We start from the raw sequence: 18,445 nt of genomic DNA, 5'->3' as shown, positions 1-18,445 counted from the left end.
TGAAGGAAAATTATTTGGGGAAATTCTTTTCATCATCCACAGAAGAATATATCATAAAGCGATGTGATTCTACCTAGTAGTTCTCATCTTTAAGGTTGATGTACTCAATTGTGTACATGGTAAGCAAAGGTAATACAATTTATATCAATTCCAAACAGATCATTCTACTCTGTTCATAGAATCACCATTGTTTATAGTTCAGTGTTTCTCACACTTTCTACTGAAGTGCCCATATTGGCAGAGTGAAATAAATTCACATCCTCAAGACATTTACAGGTAGAGCCTAAAAAGATGTGGCATGCACAAAATAAATGGCTTTCAAGTTCCAAGCTGCATCTTCCCACTTCAAGAAAAGTTTGCATCCCACCCCACTCTGCACTACTGTTTATATTTTACAGACCTAAAGGGGACGATAATTGATGCTTCAAAAAATGTACTATGTCTATCTTGTGGCTTTTGATTTCCCAGAATACCCAGCAGTGTTCTACACGAGGCTAGCATTTTGAGAGACGTGTGTAGTTAAAAATGGCCTATTATGTAAAATGCTTCTCAATTTAGGCCATTTCAGTGTTTTCCTGTGGTTCAATACACAGTAGACATGTTTGGAAGGGATATCTACAGACTTCTCAGTTCACCACATCAGGAGACATACGCTGTGGATTTGCCCATTGCTGATTACATCAACTCCAATCACTTGATTAAAATGGTATATGGCAGGGTTTTCTACTGCAACATTGCTAATTCCCCCTTTGTACTTTACAAGTATATTATGGATTATGTAAACATCCTGTTACTCCTGAAACTTTCATCCACTAGGTTTAGCATCCATAACGCTTGTCTGAATCAATTTATATTATGATAGAGGCTAAATCATAATTTTCCTTTTCCTTCATTCCTTCTACATTTATTAATTTATTCTACTGTAAGCAAGAGCTCTCTCTTTCCCTCGTTTATTTATTTACATATTCACCCATTCATTAATTAAAAAAACACATATGAGTATAGAGTCATAGATTCTTTATCCCCCCCACCCTACCTCTGACTAACTTTATTAAGCAATTCATGAATTGGGCAGCATCCCCTCCACCAGCTGTAAGGGCACTCCCAGATTCATGGATTCTTATTTAATGAGTTATAATACCTCACTGTCACTTATTTTGATGGTCAAATTGTCCCAATTTGGTCAGCGGGAGGCCCTTCTAGGTGGCTGCTATTTCCTTTTTACATGTTCAAACTGAGGGACATTATGAAAAATAACTGACAATTACACTTTAGAAACTCAGTGCAATGAAGGACCAAGGAAGGCAGGGATTGTTTGGATTAAAGGAGGCTACAGAAACCTCTCCACTGGATGCAAGCCATGCTCTAGGGTTTTTGTTACTGTTATAAAGGACATTACTGAACAATCAATGAAATGTGGATAAGGTCTTTAGATTACATAATAGTATTCTATTAATGTTAATTTCTTAATAGTTATGCTACAGTTGTGTAAAAATACCTTTTTTTTTCTTAAAGACATACACAATGAAGTATTTAGGAAAAAAGAGTATCATATCTGCAACTTAATCTTTAACAAGCCAAAATATAGATCACAATTGTCTATATTCAAACACATATGTAGCTAAACAGAGGAAGAGAGAGAATGCCTAAGCAAATGTGGTAAAATGTTAACATTTGAAGAATATCAGTAAAGGGTTTCAGGGAATTTGTTGTTATATTACAACTTTTCTGAAAGTCTGAAATTATGTCAAAATAAAAATATTTTTAAAAACTACATTAGTCCATACCTAGCCTACTCACCTAATGCAGTAATTCCTTCTAAGGTATCAACAACCAGACATACATCCTTATCTTGCCCACAGTTCCCAAGAGACGGTGGCCACAGGAGAATGTTCCATCACTCGGTATTTCTAGTTGCCAGCTTGACGCCCCAAATATGCCATCTTAAAACTTAGCTCCGGGGATGCTGCCTCCGACTTAGGAGCAAAATAGAATAACCCTGTCTCCAATTCTATGTGGAGTCAGTTTGAATGTGTCCCTCATCATTCATGATACAAATGAAACAATTTACTGAACTATCACCATGGCTGCCACCTGCAGCCGGTTCCATGGACCAGTGTGGTTGCACAGGCCTCATTCTTGATTGAATGCTCTAATGTTGATGGCTTGAAACTCTTAATAATTTTTAAACAAGAGGCCCCACATTTTAATTTTGCACTCGGTACACAAATCATGTACCCAGGTCTACTACCACATGCCTATGTGGCACCTTTGTGTAAACTGGATCCCTGTGAGCACAAGGTGTGGCCAGGAAACAGCACCTATGTGCCAAGAAAAACTAGCTCCCTCCTTCGATGCTTGCAACCACATTCTAGGGTGCACATGCATCCCCTTCCTTGGCTACGTGCTCTTACACAGCACACAGCTTCATCAGCAGGCCTGGACTCTCATATGCTTCAGGAATGTTCGTACAGATCAATTTCTGCCTGAAAGCGAGGATGGACTTTGGGTGGAGTAGAATAATATTTTCTCTTGCCTTTGGCTGCATTCTTCCATGGGGAGGGAGGAAGTTTCAAGCTTTTGTGCAATTTCTACCAAGTGCTCAGAATTGGTCTTAACATATTTTCCATAATGTGGCTGAATTCCATGTTGTGAAAAGCAGGAAGGGGATAATACATGTAGAGCAGGCAACCTCAAGCTGTTTCAGAGCCGTATGCTGCACATCACAGACCTATATGGTTATAATAACTCACCTGCTCCCAATTCCCTCTTCTTTATTGCAATGAAAATTATTAGGAGGAGTGCAGAAGCCAGGGAGGAATAAGATGATCCTTATCATAACGTCCTTATGAGCTAGGGATTTGCTAAGAAGTCAGATGCCATGTCAGCCCCATGGCACAATCATGACACACAGCTAACAAACACCCTTTCATGGAACCATAGCTGGTATTGACAGGGCTGCTTTTCAAACCAAACATTTATAATACAGAGGATATACATAAGGCTCTGTCTTAGACTCAGAGGTCAAGACAATGAGGGTAATGCAGTTGAATCTTAATGCAGGCTCTAATCTAATAAAAAGAATCCAAAAATAACTTTAAAATAACTCTGATTCTGGAAAAATTATAAGTACTGTGGGAGAAATACTAAGTAAATGCTATGAGAATTCTGAGTTGGCTATTGATAATTTATCAAACTTGAAGCTGGAGATGCTAGAAGGTTATCTTCTTCAATGGCTCAGCTGGTATGTCAGGCTGCTGAGATCAGTTCCTTTAAGGGATTTGCTAAACTTGGTTTAGTAAAGGAGACAGCCCACAAGATGGGCCTTGGATATAGGAATTAGTTGGGAAGACATTCCTATGCTCCAGGGAGGAGAAGGAATATGAGCATGTCAAGAAGGGAGAAAGCGAGTCACGTGCCCCAGAGTCGGAGCTGTGCTAACTCAATTGGCATTCAGCACACCTATATGAATGTAATAGGAGATGAGGCTGGAAATGGAGGTCAAGGTTGAATCTGAATACCAGACAGATGTGGCTATATTCATGTATTTTTATAATTAATTTTGCAATTAGAGGGGGGCATTTACAGTTTTAGCAGCTGAAATTATATATCAAAGTCATTAAGCAGAGATCCATATTTGAGATTTAATTGGATATCTTTCTTAGATAGTTTTCAAAAAGATAAGATGCCCCCCCCCCCCCCCGCAAAAAAAAATCCACAAATGAAAATGCCATTTTTACTATGTGCCTATAAAATTAGCTAGGGAGTTTGACAGCTTTGAAATGAGATTCTCCTTTAAGTTCTTCACTTATTCTTGGCATAATTGCATAGATATTTTAGGAGTGTTTCAAATAAACAGCATATTTAAATTATATTCTAGATGTATCATACATGTATATTTTTTAAAAATCAAGAAAATAGTGGTTTTCTGCTGTGTTTGATTCTAAGTAGTCAACAAGCTATGTGACTGTAACAGGCAAATGTTTCCTTCATTCCCCCAAACCCCAACTCCCACATTGAAAAAAAAAATAAAAGGCCCCAGTGTCAAGAAGGGATTGATGGACCAAGGGTTAATGATATAGGCAAAACATTTTGTGAGCAGATGAAGAAGAGGGAGAAAAACAGGAAAGAAAAGCAATGGCTAAGCAGCCAAATGTTCGCCCATGAAAAGAAAGAACGGTGCCTAATTGAATATTCCCAGCTTTGACAGCCATCCAGCAGCAGCGGTAACAGATGCCGCAGCAGCCCAGCTCCCTCCAGCTGGATTGAAACAGACAAACTGGAGAAGGCCTGTGGGAGCTGCTCCCCAGGGATGGACTTCTGCCAACCTGGTAGGGTAAGATGTGGGCTGGCTTTATTTATTTTTACCTTTAGAAAAATCACCTTTGAAATGGGGCCTCATCTCTCTCCAGCCCCAGGCAGTTGGATGGGCAGCCAACATCTCTGACACCATATGGAATTATTAAGAGACATACAAGTTTAAGATGACAAGAACATTGGCTACACATTATTTTATAGCCAATAAGGCAACAAGCAATGTGTTGTGATTTTATATGTGTACTAGAGGCCCAGTGCACGAAATTCATGCACTCGGGGAGGAAAGGGCCCCTCAGCCTGGCCTGTGCCCTCTCAAAATCCGGGAGACCTCAGGGGATGTCCAACTGATACCTTAGGCCTACTCCCTGTGCACTGCTGTAGAGGCAGGAGAGTCTCCCACCACCACTGCTGCACTTGCCAGCCATGAGCCCAGCTTCCCGCTGAGCGGCACTCCCCCTGTGGGAGCACACTGACCAGTTGGGTCAGACTCTGGAGGGGCAGCTTGGTCAATTTGTATATTAGCCTTTTATAGGATAAAATATAAGATATATATATATATATATATATATATATATATATATATATATATATGACTACATATAATATATAAATATATAATACATAAATGTATAAATACATAAATATATAAGTATAAATACATAAAAGTATATATAAGTATCTACACTAATAAAAGAGAAACATGCTAATTGACCATACCTTTCTGATGACCACCAGCCAATCAGGAGTATGCAAATTAACCCAACAAATATGGCAGGTTAATTTGCATATGCAGGTGCTGAGTGGCTGGGGTTAGGCGTTCCACACCACCCCAGCCGCTTGGGGCCTCTGGGCAGTGTGGGAAGGCAGAAAGGTGGCTCTGGTCAGAGCGGAAAGGCGGCTCTGACCAGAGCAAAGGTGGTGCCGGCAGCCAGGGGAAGGAAGGCCCATTCTTGCACGAATCTTTGTGCATCGGGCCTCTAGTACATACATATAATTATACATGCAAAAACTTGATTGTGAGGAGGAATACAACTAAATAAGAAGTAGATCAGGAAAGCAATTGCTGCTTTCCTCAAGGAGATACTCAAATGCCCATGAACTTTTCATTGTATTTTGTTCTCAAACTTTCATTGCACAGAAAAAAATGAGCATGGCCCAGGAGCAAGAGCACTCAGGGAAGGGTAAAGGGATGTAAGGTCTGGTTTCTTGTCCTCCATCTGCTGGTGGCCCTTGGTCAAGTCACCTAACCTCTCTGAACATCACTTTCTCAGCCATTAAGTGGTAGAGTTGGATGAATGGGTTAAATCAACATTTCCCAAATAGTGCTTTCTAAAGGATTTTGAGGGTCTTGCAACTCAAAGAACGGCCAACAGACCAACTGGCAGGGTCAGCATCATCTGAGAACTCTCAGAAATAAAAGAATCTGTGGCTTTGGACTGGACTTACTGCATCATTTTAATTGAGTCATCTGTATTTTAATAGGATTGCAGTTTATCTGCATGCATGTTAAACACTTTTAAAAACTGTTCCTGCATCCAAAGCAGCCTGATCATAGAATCACGTGGATAACTTCATACAAACACAGCTTCCCTGGAACTCCCTCCAGAGTCTGACCCAACCGGTCTGTGGCAGAAGCCAGAAATCTGCATATCTCACTAATTCGCCAGGTTGGTCCTTGTCAATGAGAGTTATATAAATAAATAAAATAATTGTGTTTATATTGTTTCCCTTTGAAACAGAAAGATCTCAAAGGGATATCATGCCACTGAGCTTCCTGTTATTTTTGCAGAGGTTAGCTAACCATTTCATGTCCAGACACTCCAGTCAACACATCCCTCAGGTGAATGTCCCAGCCGCCATGAAGGTAGTGCTCACTGTGGTTTTGAAATTGTTAAATTCTTAATGGATCACTGGTTAAATGTTGGAAACCACAGCAGTTCTGTTGTTGAACTACAATGATTTAATGAATAATATAAAAACGACATGAATTTTGCAAAGTCCCCTCAAGAAAATTATCATCAGATTCATAAGCTACATTCATCTATCAAAATCCTTATTTAGCACATTAAAATGTCTTTAGTACTTTAAAAACCAATCTTAAAAAAAACAACATAGTGACAATTATATCCAATTTGGTTTTTCATTTATTGGAAATAAAGACTCTTCTCAGTGCAATGTGTTGTTTGCTGGGAAGTGCTTGCAAATAGCAGCCAGAAATCTCTTATTTCAACAAAACATGAAAGTTATAAAAAATATGTGTGTGTGTGTGTGTGTGTGTGTGTGTGTGTGTGTGTGTGTTTTCTCCTACAAGCAAATCAAAAGAATTCCAAGCCAGGTCCTAAAGGCAGTTTTTTCCCCTCCACTTCTGATGTCATTAAACATAGTTAAATTCCAATTTGCATTTTAATGTACACTGGTCCCTGAGTCAGATGCAATATTTAATGACAAATCAAGTCTTGACTTGCATAATTTTAAATAAATTCAAGAATCTGCCACTAGTGACATATGAAGAAATTAAAAATGTGTTGTAAATAGTATTAGCGATTATATTAATTACATAATATAGGCCTTATTGATATTGCTTTTATAACTTGAAACTCCAATCTTTACCATGTTCATATAAACATATCATAAACAAGAATGACAAAATGAGTTTTATTTGATCCCTGAAGAGATTTATGAGATTATTAATCCAATGGTGTCAGGCGACTCTAAAAAAGTCAGAGGTGAGAAAAAATCGTTTTCCATTTCTAACATTCTTTGATCCTGTCATACTTGGGAGAGCTAGATAGCTACTACTGGCCTAGAATGGGTTTTTGGAATCCATATAGCCATAATCTGCAGAAAAAAATGGATTAAGGCACTAAAATTTTAATTGTTTTATTAGTTTCAGTAAGTATTTATGCACCTACTGGTGAATGATGCTGGTGCTAGGGAGGCTGAACTACATCACAAAATAATAGCTAGTGATTGATAAGGGCTGACTCTGTGTCAGGTAGAGTTTTAAACACAGTTATCAATACTTCTAACTCTTCCAATAAATCTACGAATAGGCACACTTTTGCCTTTGAAGACATTAAGACACAGAGAGATAGATAAATCATCCATCATCACAAAACTCAAGTAGTGGAACTAGAACTGGAAACTGACAAGACTCCAGTGTCTGGGTTCTTTACTACCTGGATAATGTGTGAAACTGGAAACTGCAGGGGCACAGGCACATGCCAGCCAGGAGAGGGGGTGCGCAGAACAGCAAAGTGCACCCCCGTGAAGGTTATGGGAAATTAGTAAATGTGGGTCTGCGCCATTCATTGCCAAGCTTTGTAGGCCAGGGCAAACCTTGGAGGTTTCTAGCAGGCACGTGCCAATCAGGAATTAAGTGAGCAAGTATGGAAGCGAGAGAGATGAAGTAGATAGATTAGGGAGATACTACTGTTAGTAATTCATAGAATGTGTTATGTGGGCCCCAGAGAAGTACAGGAAGACAAAGAGGGGGAAAAGTGATGTTGAGAAGAAGGAATTTGATGGAACCCATGTTGAAATTCCCCCATGCTGTATCTCCTCTCCTGTCTTCAGACAGAGTCCAGAGGGTAATCTGCTTCCCCCTGATGAGGCTCAAATCCCCTGGCTAGCCTGGATGAGACCATGCAGGGAATTCAGAGCTAGATGTATTAAGGGAGAGTAAAATCAAACATAGTCCCTTTCTCAGCTGACCTGTGACTTTAAAGTCATAAAGTATTTGTTGGCTAACATTAACTAAATAAATATAGGAAAAATGTTTCCTATGGCTCTTATGTCAAGAGTGCGGTTTACAAGATGACCTCTTCTCCTTGGCTTCCTGGGGCCCAGTTGACACCCAGGAGAGGGACCCCCAAATTGCCAGTACAGTGAAGATGAAATGCACATTTTGAGAGGGATATTTCATTTCCCAAGAAGCATACATGTCTCTGCAAATAGCAATTCACTCCTATTCTTAATCCCTAAACCATCGACAACTGCTATGAAGAATTCCTTGAGTTCTCAAATAAATACCCCGCCCCCCCCGCCCCCCCCCCCCCCGTCCAATATTCTTCTCAACACTCTCAAAAGGCAGCATTTGAATAAAACAACAAGAAGTGTCTCTGCTCTCTGCCTCTCAATTTCTTTCTTGAGGGGCTTTTACACTCCTGAGCATACAAAGGAGGTTTTATGGGGACACATGGGGGTGGGTAAGATAAAGACACTCTAAAGGAGGAGAAAGTTGTGTATTTCTCAATAGGTTTGAGATAAAGAAAACACTGATGCTGAAACATGATAAAGAAATCTTGGACTCCCTTGAAAAGCAATTTCGTTCTTTTTTTTTTGGTTCCAAGTGTCTATTTTTTTAAGCCCTACTTGGGGCAAAGAAATGCAGTTTTAAAACCCATTTTCAAGTTTTAAGATTCAGGGGAAAGAGGTTTAACAGCAGGCTATAAAAATCCTTTACTCTTTAATGTCTTATTTTTGCAGATTTGCTGGAAAGAACAGTAAACAGTCATTGCTCAACTCTTCCCATCAATTCCCCTTGAACTTCACCATTGATGGTGAACAGCAGAATCCATTTGCATGGGTTTCTTTCTCCCGAGACCTGTTCTTTCCTGGCATTGTTGAGACACCTGCACTCTGACAATCTAGGCAGCATCCTTAGCCAAAATGATTTGCTGGTTATACTCTAGAGGAGATTATCAAACACTTAATGGACAACTTTAGAGGAGTAATTTAGTACAGGTAGAGACAATTCTGACAGTGTTCTACTGTCTGTTAATGCATATTCCACAGAAGCACCCGGCATGTCCACCCCCTCTTCAACCCTTTACGTCTTGTCTGTGTTCCCCCAGGACAAGGAAGTCACCCAGTACTCACAAGCTATGCGCACAGAGGCCTTCCTGCTCTTGGAGGTCCCCAGGTGGCTCCAGGCCACACACTGGCACCAATAGTCTTCTGGCCCGTGGAAGTCCTCCACCTGCTGCCTGGTGACGTTGATAAACACCTCCCGGACCTTCAAGCCTGATGGGGAGACAGAGCAAATCCACTGAGGCTGCTGTTTTTCTCAAATAGAAAGTTAGGGCTAGCCAAACCTTCCCTTGTTAATTAAATCATCCTGTTTTTAATCAAGGAGCAGTTTTAATTACTCTGACAATAATATATTACTGCTAATTAAATCCCAACAGTTGACTAGGCTGGAAAGAAGGAGTGTAAAATATCACCAACCAATGAGGCTCCAATATAATATAATAGTTGCCACAGTGCCTGGACATAGTGATTTTTTTTTTAACCTTCCTTGGTGTAAAATCAAGTATGAGAAATGTAGTACCAAATTAGGTGCTGGGATTCTAGAAGCTAAAGAGGCCTCAACATGCCAACCCCAGTGAAAGAGTCCATACAGCGAACACTTGCCGAGGCTGGGCCTTATCAGGAGAGGCAGCCTGGGAGAGGAAAGGTGATGCCTGGTGAATTTCACTGAAGGGTCTAGCATCATGATAAGCCTTCAACCTATTCACTCACTCCATTTCTAAATGCCCCACCCCTGAGTATGGCAGTGGGGACAGGGTCCCTCTAGCAGCGTGGCTTAGAGGAGAAAGGAGACAGCAAACATGTACGGGATGGGGCCAAGGAGGGGCCAGCAAGTGTGAGGCAGACCAGTGGAACTAAGCTAATCGGCCCTGAGAGGGGGACTGAGAAAGGCCTTTGGACCCATGGCATGAGGAGATGAAAAAAAAAAAGAGAGGGTTTTGTAGAAAGAGGGGCTGAGGGTACTTTTGTAAAATGAGATAAAATGAAGACCTTGACCTTTTAATATTGTTGCTGCTGTTATTATCATCATCATGATTATCATTATAATCCTCATAAATGCTTTGCATTCTCCTTCTAATAGTTAGAAAGTCTGCTAGGTGCTTCCTGCTGGGGAGTGGGAGTTTCTTCCAAACCTCTGACCTAGGACTACCAGTCTTTTTTTCTTGGGAAGGACAGTCACCTTGAATAGAATGCCAGGAATGAAAGGGCACACCCCTCACTAGCCAGTAGCTAAATAACCAGAAGCAGGGTCGCAGCCTTCACAGTTGGCATGCTCTGTCCATACAGCGAACACTTGCCGAGGCTGGGCCTTATCAGGAGAGGCAGCCTGGGAGAGGAAAGGCGATGCCTGGTGAACTTCACTGAAGTATCTAGCATCATGATAAGCCTTCAACCTATTCACTCACTCCATTTCTATAATGCACCAGTGCAGCATTTGTAACGGTATCCCCACTCTGCAGAGGAGAGAACTATGACTGAGAGAGACGCAGTCACTTGCCCAGTCACACTACCTGTAAACAGAAGACCTGGGGTTTGGTCTGTATCTGTCTTACACCCAAACCAGCACTGCATTCAGGTCCCTCTTAAAAAAATTAAATTCTGTCCCGAATTTTAAGTGCATATACTTCAATATGGAAATAAGACTAAATATGGAACATTTAAAGAAAAGTTAAGTGCATAACTATACTTTTTAAGTTCCAAAAGGAATTCAGGGGATGGAATCATCAGCAGAATCTAAGTGAGCCAGGGACTCTTGGTGGAGGAGGTGGACTGTGATTATATATCTCAGGTGGGGGTAGGATTTAAAGAAAAAGAACGGAGGTGTGAGAGATTAGTCAGGCTAGGGAAACATTCCCTTCCACCCAGTCAATAACGTGCTATTTACAGTGTGTGATGAGAGAGAGCATTATGGTCACATAAATTACCATGTACAATTTCAGTTGTACTTTCTAAATTTGTAGGAGGTGCCACATATAGGACATCATGTTGAAGACAGTCAATAACTCACATTTCTGCTGTTTGTGCAAAGTGTGCAAGTACACCTTTCCCCCCACCAGAGATGGAAGGGTCCTGAAAGCCTTCTCCTATATTGAATAAGAAAGAAGCCTTAGAGGCGTTTTTATTGTTGTTTCTGTTCCCCCACCCACCCACCCACCCCCACCACTTTGCACTTAAAAGTAGTGTGAGTCGGAGGATAAGAAAAAGAATAAGGCAAAGTTGTCCAGTGAAGAGAAAGGGAAAATGTCATGGAAAGAGAGAATAAAAATGGCTTGCCAGGTCCTGACTGGTGTGGCTAAATCAGGCGTCCTCAAACTACGGCCCGCGGGCCACATGCGGGTGTTTTTGCCGTTTTGTTTTTTTACTTCAAAATAAGGTATGTGCAGTGTGCATAGGAATTTGTTCATAGTTTTTTTTTTTTAAACTATAGTCTAGCCCTCCAACGGTCTGAGGGACAGTGAACTGGCCCCCTGTTTAAAAAGTTTGAGGACCCCTGGGCTAAATGTTTCAAGTGTCAGCCCCTCGGACCGAAGGGTCTCGGGTTCAAATCCAGGTCAAGGGCAAGTACCTGGGTTGCAGGTTGATCCCTGGTGGGGCGTGTAGAGAAGGCAACCAATCTGTGTCTCTCTCATATCTGTTTCTCTCTCTCTCCTCCCCCTTTCCCTCTCCCTCTCCCTCTCCCTCTCCCTCTCCCTCTCCCTCTCCCTCTCCCTTTCTCTCCCACTCTCTAAATATCAGTGGAAAAAATAACAACAACAAAGGCTTGTTAGGACAGAAAGGCTGAATAAACCAAAAGAAGGAAGTGGGCTGTAGAGAAAAGGGCTTGTTTTATATTTGTCTTCGATTTGAGGCAGATGGGGAGTATCTACTTTAAATAGTGAAAAGGGAGGAGAGAGAACACCATAAGAGTTAGAGAAACAATAACATGACAGAGCTCCCCTGCCATAGCATGTGGAGACATATTAGTACAGAATGCATCACCACTGGGGGAGCAGGGGTCTCACTGGAAGATTTTGGTAAGCTTGAAAAGCCAGGCATGCCTTCAAGCTAATGGAGAACAAGTCTACGTCTTTACAAGAGTATGTAAACTATTGGATTCCCCTCTTTCGGAAATGAAGACAAACGTCATCGCAAAAATGGTTCAGGATTATCAAGTTTATCCAGCAGTAAGTTTCCACATCCAAACCTCAACACTTGCTAGGAGTTAATCCAGGCAGTTGGAGTTCTAAGGGTACCTGGGATCGCTTTTAATGAGTGTGGTAAGACACACAGAAACAGAAATGCCTGCCATAAAGGACTGAGGAAGGCCTTTGGACCCATGGTGTGAGGAGACGAAGAAAAGAGAGGGTTTTGTAGAAAGAGGGGCTAAGGGTACATTTGTAAAATGAGGTAAAATGAAGACCTTGACTTTTAAAGCTTACTCCCACAAATCCCTGGGAACAGGAGGTACAGCACACCATGCAAGGCCACACAGGGAAGCACCAGGGTTCATCAGCAGGCGGAAGGGCAGGGGAAAATGTGGGCAAGAGCCTTTTATTTCATTTCCAGGGGAATGAATTGGAGAGGCAGGGTAAAGGGATTTAGAATTGGCTAGTTTGGATTCCAGTGGGTTCTGGGACATAATGGCTGTCCTAGTTGTCTGGTACCTGGTCCTGGGTTAGGGCAGAGAAATATTATTGGTCCAGAGTGTAAGAGCTCAATAAAAGACGTGGTTGGGGGTAATAGGCTCTGGATTGGTTGGTGTACATGTGAAAGGCATGCTCACAGGCAAATTGTTTGTTCTCTAGGGACATTAGCCAGCCCTTGGCAGGGCAGTTCCTTCAGAGTCAGCTAAGCCCCAAGATGCCAGGGCTCCATATACTGGAACCAGAAAAAAATGGTTCTTACACATGGTAGACAGCTGTACATCTGCTTGGGAAAGCATAAACAGTATACCATTGACCCCACCATGAAGGGCATAAGTGTTCTAACCCTACTGTTGTCAGGAAATTTACAACCCCTCACTCAGACTAACCAGAGTTGAGAGGAAAATGTTCACGTCACAGTTTCAACATTGGAATGGCTCAGTTATAGGTCCTTCTCTGAGCTTCCCAGTGATTGGAAAAACAAAACCAATGTAGCATTGGGTGGTAGGCTTCTTTAAGAGGCTCCAGTGACATTACCATCTCCTCTTCCCCCCAAAAGTAGTATGTCAACTCTCTGGATTAGACCTTCTTCTTCTAACATAAGGTCATCAATCTTGTCTAACCATCCTGTCCAGGAGAACTCTTGGAAAATCATGAATACTTGAAAAAAAAAATGAATACTTGGTTATCTATATATATATATAAAAGCCTAAGTGACCATTACGACTGAATGACCGGAACAACCGGTCGACCAGTCGCTATGATGCACACTGACCACCAGGGGGCAGCTCCTGTGTTGAGTGTCTATCCCCTGATGGTCAGTGTGCTCCCACAGCCAAACTCCCACAGCCAGCGATCCCCCCGGCTGGACAACCTCCCACGGTCCCTCCCCCCCGTCCCTGCCCCTGGTCGGCAGGCCCCGATTGGCCTGGCCCCGATCGGCCCTGATCGCTGGCCAGGCTTAGGGACCCCACCCATGCACGAATTCATGCACTGGGCCTCTAGTCTATTATAATTTTTATACCATAACAAGAAATAACTCTATTGAATAGCATATTTTTAAAGCTAGCATATTCACTCTTAAATCTTCATTATAGCTCTGTCTGGTGATATATATCTATATATATCTTATATATGTGTGTATATATACATATATACTATAAATAAAAATGTTACACACACACACACACACACACACACACACACACAAACACACACACACACGAAAAGCCACACACAGGAACCATCCACAGAAGCAGCTCTATTTAAGGGAACCTCAACCCACCTGCCTGCCATGACATTCACCAGTGATGTTGCCAGAGAGCCATCTCCTTCTACATTTTCAGAGCTGGCAGCTAACCTGCTCATAGGAAATGCTACAGGGGAACAAAAATCCCAGGCCAACCGAAGATGGCATCCACCTGATAAGAGTAGCATTCTACCTGATAAGTTGTGTAACTAGAATAAGCACGGAAAAATCCAACCCTTTAAATTATTGTGCAAATTAAAACCATCGGCCTTTGTTATGGAGTAGAGTCTTACAGAATATAAAAATACGACTACGAGACTGATATGCTAATAAGCTCACAATGCCGGTGGATGGTTTAGTTGTAGATAGACTAATGTTGGCAGCAGTTGAATAATTGCTCTGCATGTACTAAACATAACAGAGCAGCACAGAGCTTCATCATTTGTCAGCTTTATTTGTTTAAATGAGAAAAATGCTGACAGCATTTATTGCTGTAATCCCCTTACTTATCAGATAGAAAACACTAGTGACTCTTAGCAGGTCTAATCCTGTTGGGAGACTAAACGTTAGAGAATTTTCAAACTAATTGAAGGTATATGCTCCATTGTTCAAAGAAGAGAAATATAGAAGACAGGAGGAAAGAAATAGAAAGAGAAAAAAGAATGAAAATCATTTATTTCTGGTCAATTCTTAATAAAAAGGCTCTAGTCTGAGTGCCATGTTGTTCTGTAAAAAGAAAGAATTCTGGAATAGTATTTAACATTCAGCACCATGCCAACTGCAGCCCTGTGCCTACTAACAGCATCCCTACGCCTCTTATCTACTGTTCATTATCACGCCTCCACAAAGCCCATCAGCGGCATTCTGCCATGGCTATAGCTGCCAACCATTGTTCAGATACACCTGGTGATGGGCACTTGGGGAGGACTTTAACCCAGTTCTCCAATGCTTACCATTCCTCACAGCTTTATGTTCCTGAACAGTTTGGATGTTCTCTATAGTAGGATACTTGGCACAATAAACCGAGTAAGTAAAATCAAGAAGGGAAGTGAGAATTCCTCTCCAGCCTCTAAGATGTTTTTCATTTCTCAAGCCGCATGGAAGCAAAAAGAGACCAGCAACGAGGTTTTGATGAATTTTTCTCATTCAAGTCTCAGTTCCTGTTTCCCTGGGCCATTTTAGTCCAGTGGTTCACCCACGCTGTGCTTGGTTTTCCACATTGTCATGTTTCATAATTGAGAATTAATCAAGAGAATTTTTTGGTAGCTTCCATAGACAAAGCTCAGAAACACTATTCTAAAACAATTCCCTGAGTAGTATAGGGCTTTACTCAATTCTCTGGAAAGAAAATAAGAATCGAATTCCCCATGAAAAGCCACCGTTGTGTATGAAGAGCCTTCTATAATGGACCATCATCTCCTTAGGAAGCTCAGTCCCTCTGATGCTTGGCTTTGGCTCTGAGATAGGCCCTCCATACCCCACTGCCTCCCGAGACAGGAGAAAACAGGCCATTCAGCTGGAAGAGGTGAGTCCACCACTTATATATAAAAAATATAAGTAAAAGTTTTCACTTGTCTCTTACTAGTTCAGGGTAGAGCCTAAAAATATGCTTGAACAATGTGAAGTTTCCTCATTTGTTGAGTAACATTATGGTTATGATCATTATTGATTATTATACTTTTGTATAATGATTATTTTACTTTTGTTAATACCATCACATGCATTATCTTATCCATCTTAACACCATGCTATTTTTATTGCCACTTTCTATTATTATTTTGCCAGAGATGCCATACCATAGGAAACAGATCAAAGACGTCATATGGTTTACAACATACATTATTTAAAAAATGTATGTGCCTGCCACTATATTAGGTACTGAGAATACTATGATAAGGTAGGCGATCAAGGTCCCCACCCTCAAGGAGGTTACAGGCTAGACTGGGAGACATTTCACTTTGCCCAACAATACAGTGCGATGACTACTGTGACAGAGAAGAGCAGACTGAGACAAGGTCACACAAGTGCAGCTTTTAACTCATCCTCAGCATTGGCAAAACCTTCTGGGAATGGCTACCAGTCTACCAAGGAATTGAAGGCTCTGTCCTCACCCAATATTTAGCTTGGCTTCAAGGGCAAGGCTCTGGTAAGGAAACAGGAATCTGAAACATAGTTGAAGTTTCAAAATTATGAGATGAAGGAGAGAATTTTTAGGGAATCATGCCACCATTTCTTGGGGGGAGGGGCTTATATGCCTCCAGGCCAGTATGCTACTGAAATAAGAAATTAAAGGTAGATAATTAGAAGGTAGAACCGTACTTCATTTTACTGGCAGATGCTTAATTAGGGCTAAATGTGTTTTGCCACTTCATTCCAGCAACAAGATTAAAATGTATTTTGATTTAAAAAAATAGTCCTCCTTTGAATGTGCACTATGCCTAACGAACACTCTCTAGTTTCCTGGATAATAACCACTCCACATATTCCTCAGAAGCTCCACAAGTTCAGTCTTAAGTACAGAAACTAGAATACACTAGAGATTAGAATTAATCAGCACCAAGGTCTCTGGCAGAGGAAAGCAAATTAACTTGATTGTGTTGCTTGATAACACAGAGAAGGGAAACTTAAGAGGCAGAAGTGGGCATGGGAGGGTTAATTCGAGGACAGCACCCTGTGAATGACTCATGCAGATATCACACTCCTGACCTGGTGAGAAATACCAGCCTGATTTCCAACCCTGCTGCCCCAATCAATGATCTTCCATTCCTGAAGTCACTAAAATCAACCCCTGTTGGGAGATCATGTCCGGGGGTCAGGACATTTATCATACAACTTATATCTCCCACAGTGCTACCACTGGCTCTGAGAACAATGTAAAGACCAAATGTAAATGGAAAGAGTGAATCACAGGCAAGTGAAATGTTATTCTGGAAAAGACAATTGTTTACCTGTTAATAATATTAGCCAATTTATCTTTCTGGAATTGTAAAAGTCCATAGTTTTGTATTTTTGAAGTATAATCACCAGGCACTTGCCCCATTTTTTAAAAATGGCAATTTTATATTTATCATTTTGAAGGCTAACCTTGATTGAGTACTTGCTACACAGCAGGCCCTGAACTGAGCATGTCATGTATATTAGTTTCTGTGACCCTCACAACAGTTCTATGTGGCAGATATAATTATTACTGCTACTTACACATGGGGAAAATGAGGTGAAAGGAGGCTAAGTAACATGTCTGTCTTGTAGACAGAGATCCAGCTTTCAGATATGGTACCATCTAACACTCACACCCATGCTGTTTTATTTTTTAAATAATTTTTATTGATTTCAAAGAGGAAGGGAGAGAGGGAGAGAGAGAGATAGAAACATCAATGATGAGAGAGAATGGATTGGCCACCTCCTGCATGCCCCACACTGAGGATCAAGCCTGTAACTTGGGCATGATCCCTGACCAAGAATTGAATCATGACCTCCTGGTTCATAGGTCAATGCTCAACCACTAAGCCATGCTGGCCGGGCATCATCCATGATCTTAACTATTGGACTAGCCTCATTTTTTAAAAGAACCTTATACATCCCACTTCAAGTAAAAGAAAAACACTTCTGAATGTTGCACGAACAGAAAAGAGTGAAAAAGTCCAAAGACACTGGTCCAAAAATTCAGGGTTTAGAAGAAAGCTCTGCTCAGTATCAGGAATTGTTATTAGATTCCATAAAAATGGCTGGCTGCTTTCATATCTCTGCTAGGGATGGAGTGAGAGTAGATGATCTCCAGATTTTTTTAGAAAAGGTTAAATTAGACACAAGAGACAAGTAGTCCTTCATACTGTGTCACAGGTTTATGGGAGGAATTCATAATGTTTTCCTGAGAACCTTTGTGATTCTGTCAGCTCTCCCTGAGAAGCAGAGTGATGGACAAAGTGCAATCTGGGGTGGGGTGGGAGGACATTTCTGTGAAAGTGAGTTTTAAACCCACAAGCTGTCCATGCAACATCTGAGAAACTGACTGTTACTGTGCTGTGTGGTCTGAAATATATGCTTCCCGAATGTACCTTGGTGATTTGTGAATCATTGAAGGCAACTTCAAATTAATGGTTTTTGGGAAGGTACTATATTTAAATCCCCATCATCAGGATAGCAAAGTTCTTAGATATAAACTTGAAAGATTTAATACATTTTTAGTTCTATTCTTCTCCCTTTTCTCAACACACTCCATTAACCTCGTATCCCCAGAGAGTGCCTCCAGTTGTTTAAAGAAGAAATCACACACAATGAAATCCCTGAAATGATATTCTTTAAGAAGAAAAATATTAGTTTCCGGAGTTGAGACTTTTTCCATAACACACTGAAATACGCATTATTTCACCCATTAGAGTTTGGTATTTCCAAGGTAGAATAAGACAGGAGCCGGGGTGCACCATTAGGGAAACTCCTGTCTTTA

The 18,445-nt window shown here is 41.2% G+C and overlaps 1 protein-coding gene across 3 annotated transcripts in view; it reads right to left on the bottom strand.

Annotated features, from left to right (window-relative positions):
- Window positions 1-18,445, bottom strand: part of UNC5D (unc-5 netrin receptor D) — a gene marked incomplete at both ends in the record, with an annotated part of 503,620 nt that overhangs the window by 202,148 nt on the left and 283,027 nt on the right. For all 3 annotated transcript variants that reach the window (XM_079779640.1, XM_079779639.1, XM_079779641.1), the window contains one exon: window positions 9,199-9,342. In XM_079779640.1, the coding sequence (XP_079635766.1) occupies window positions 9,199-9,342 (144 nt within the window). The remainder of the gene's footprint in view (window positions 1-9,198; window positions 9,343-18,445) is intronic.

This window comes from Cnephaeus nilssonii, assembly GCF_951640355.1.
Source record: "Cnephaeus nilssonii genome assembly, chromosome: 8".
Lineage (NCBI taxonomy): Eukaryota > Metazoa > Chordata > Mammalia > Chiroptera > Vespertilionidae > Cnephaeus > Cnephaeus nilssonii.
Note: the sequence above shows the minus strand (reverse complement) of the source record. Positions and strands in the feature narration are given on the sequence as shown.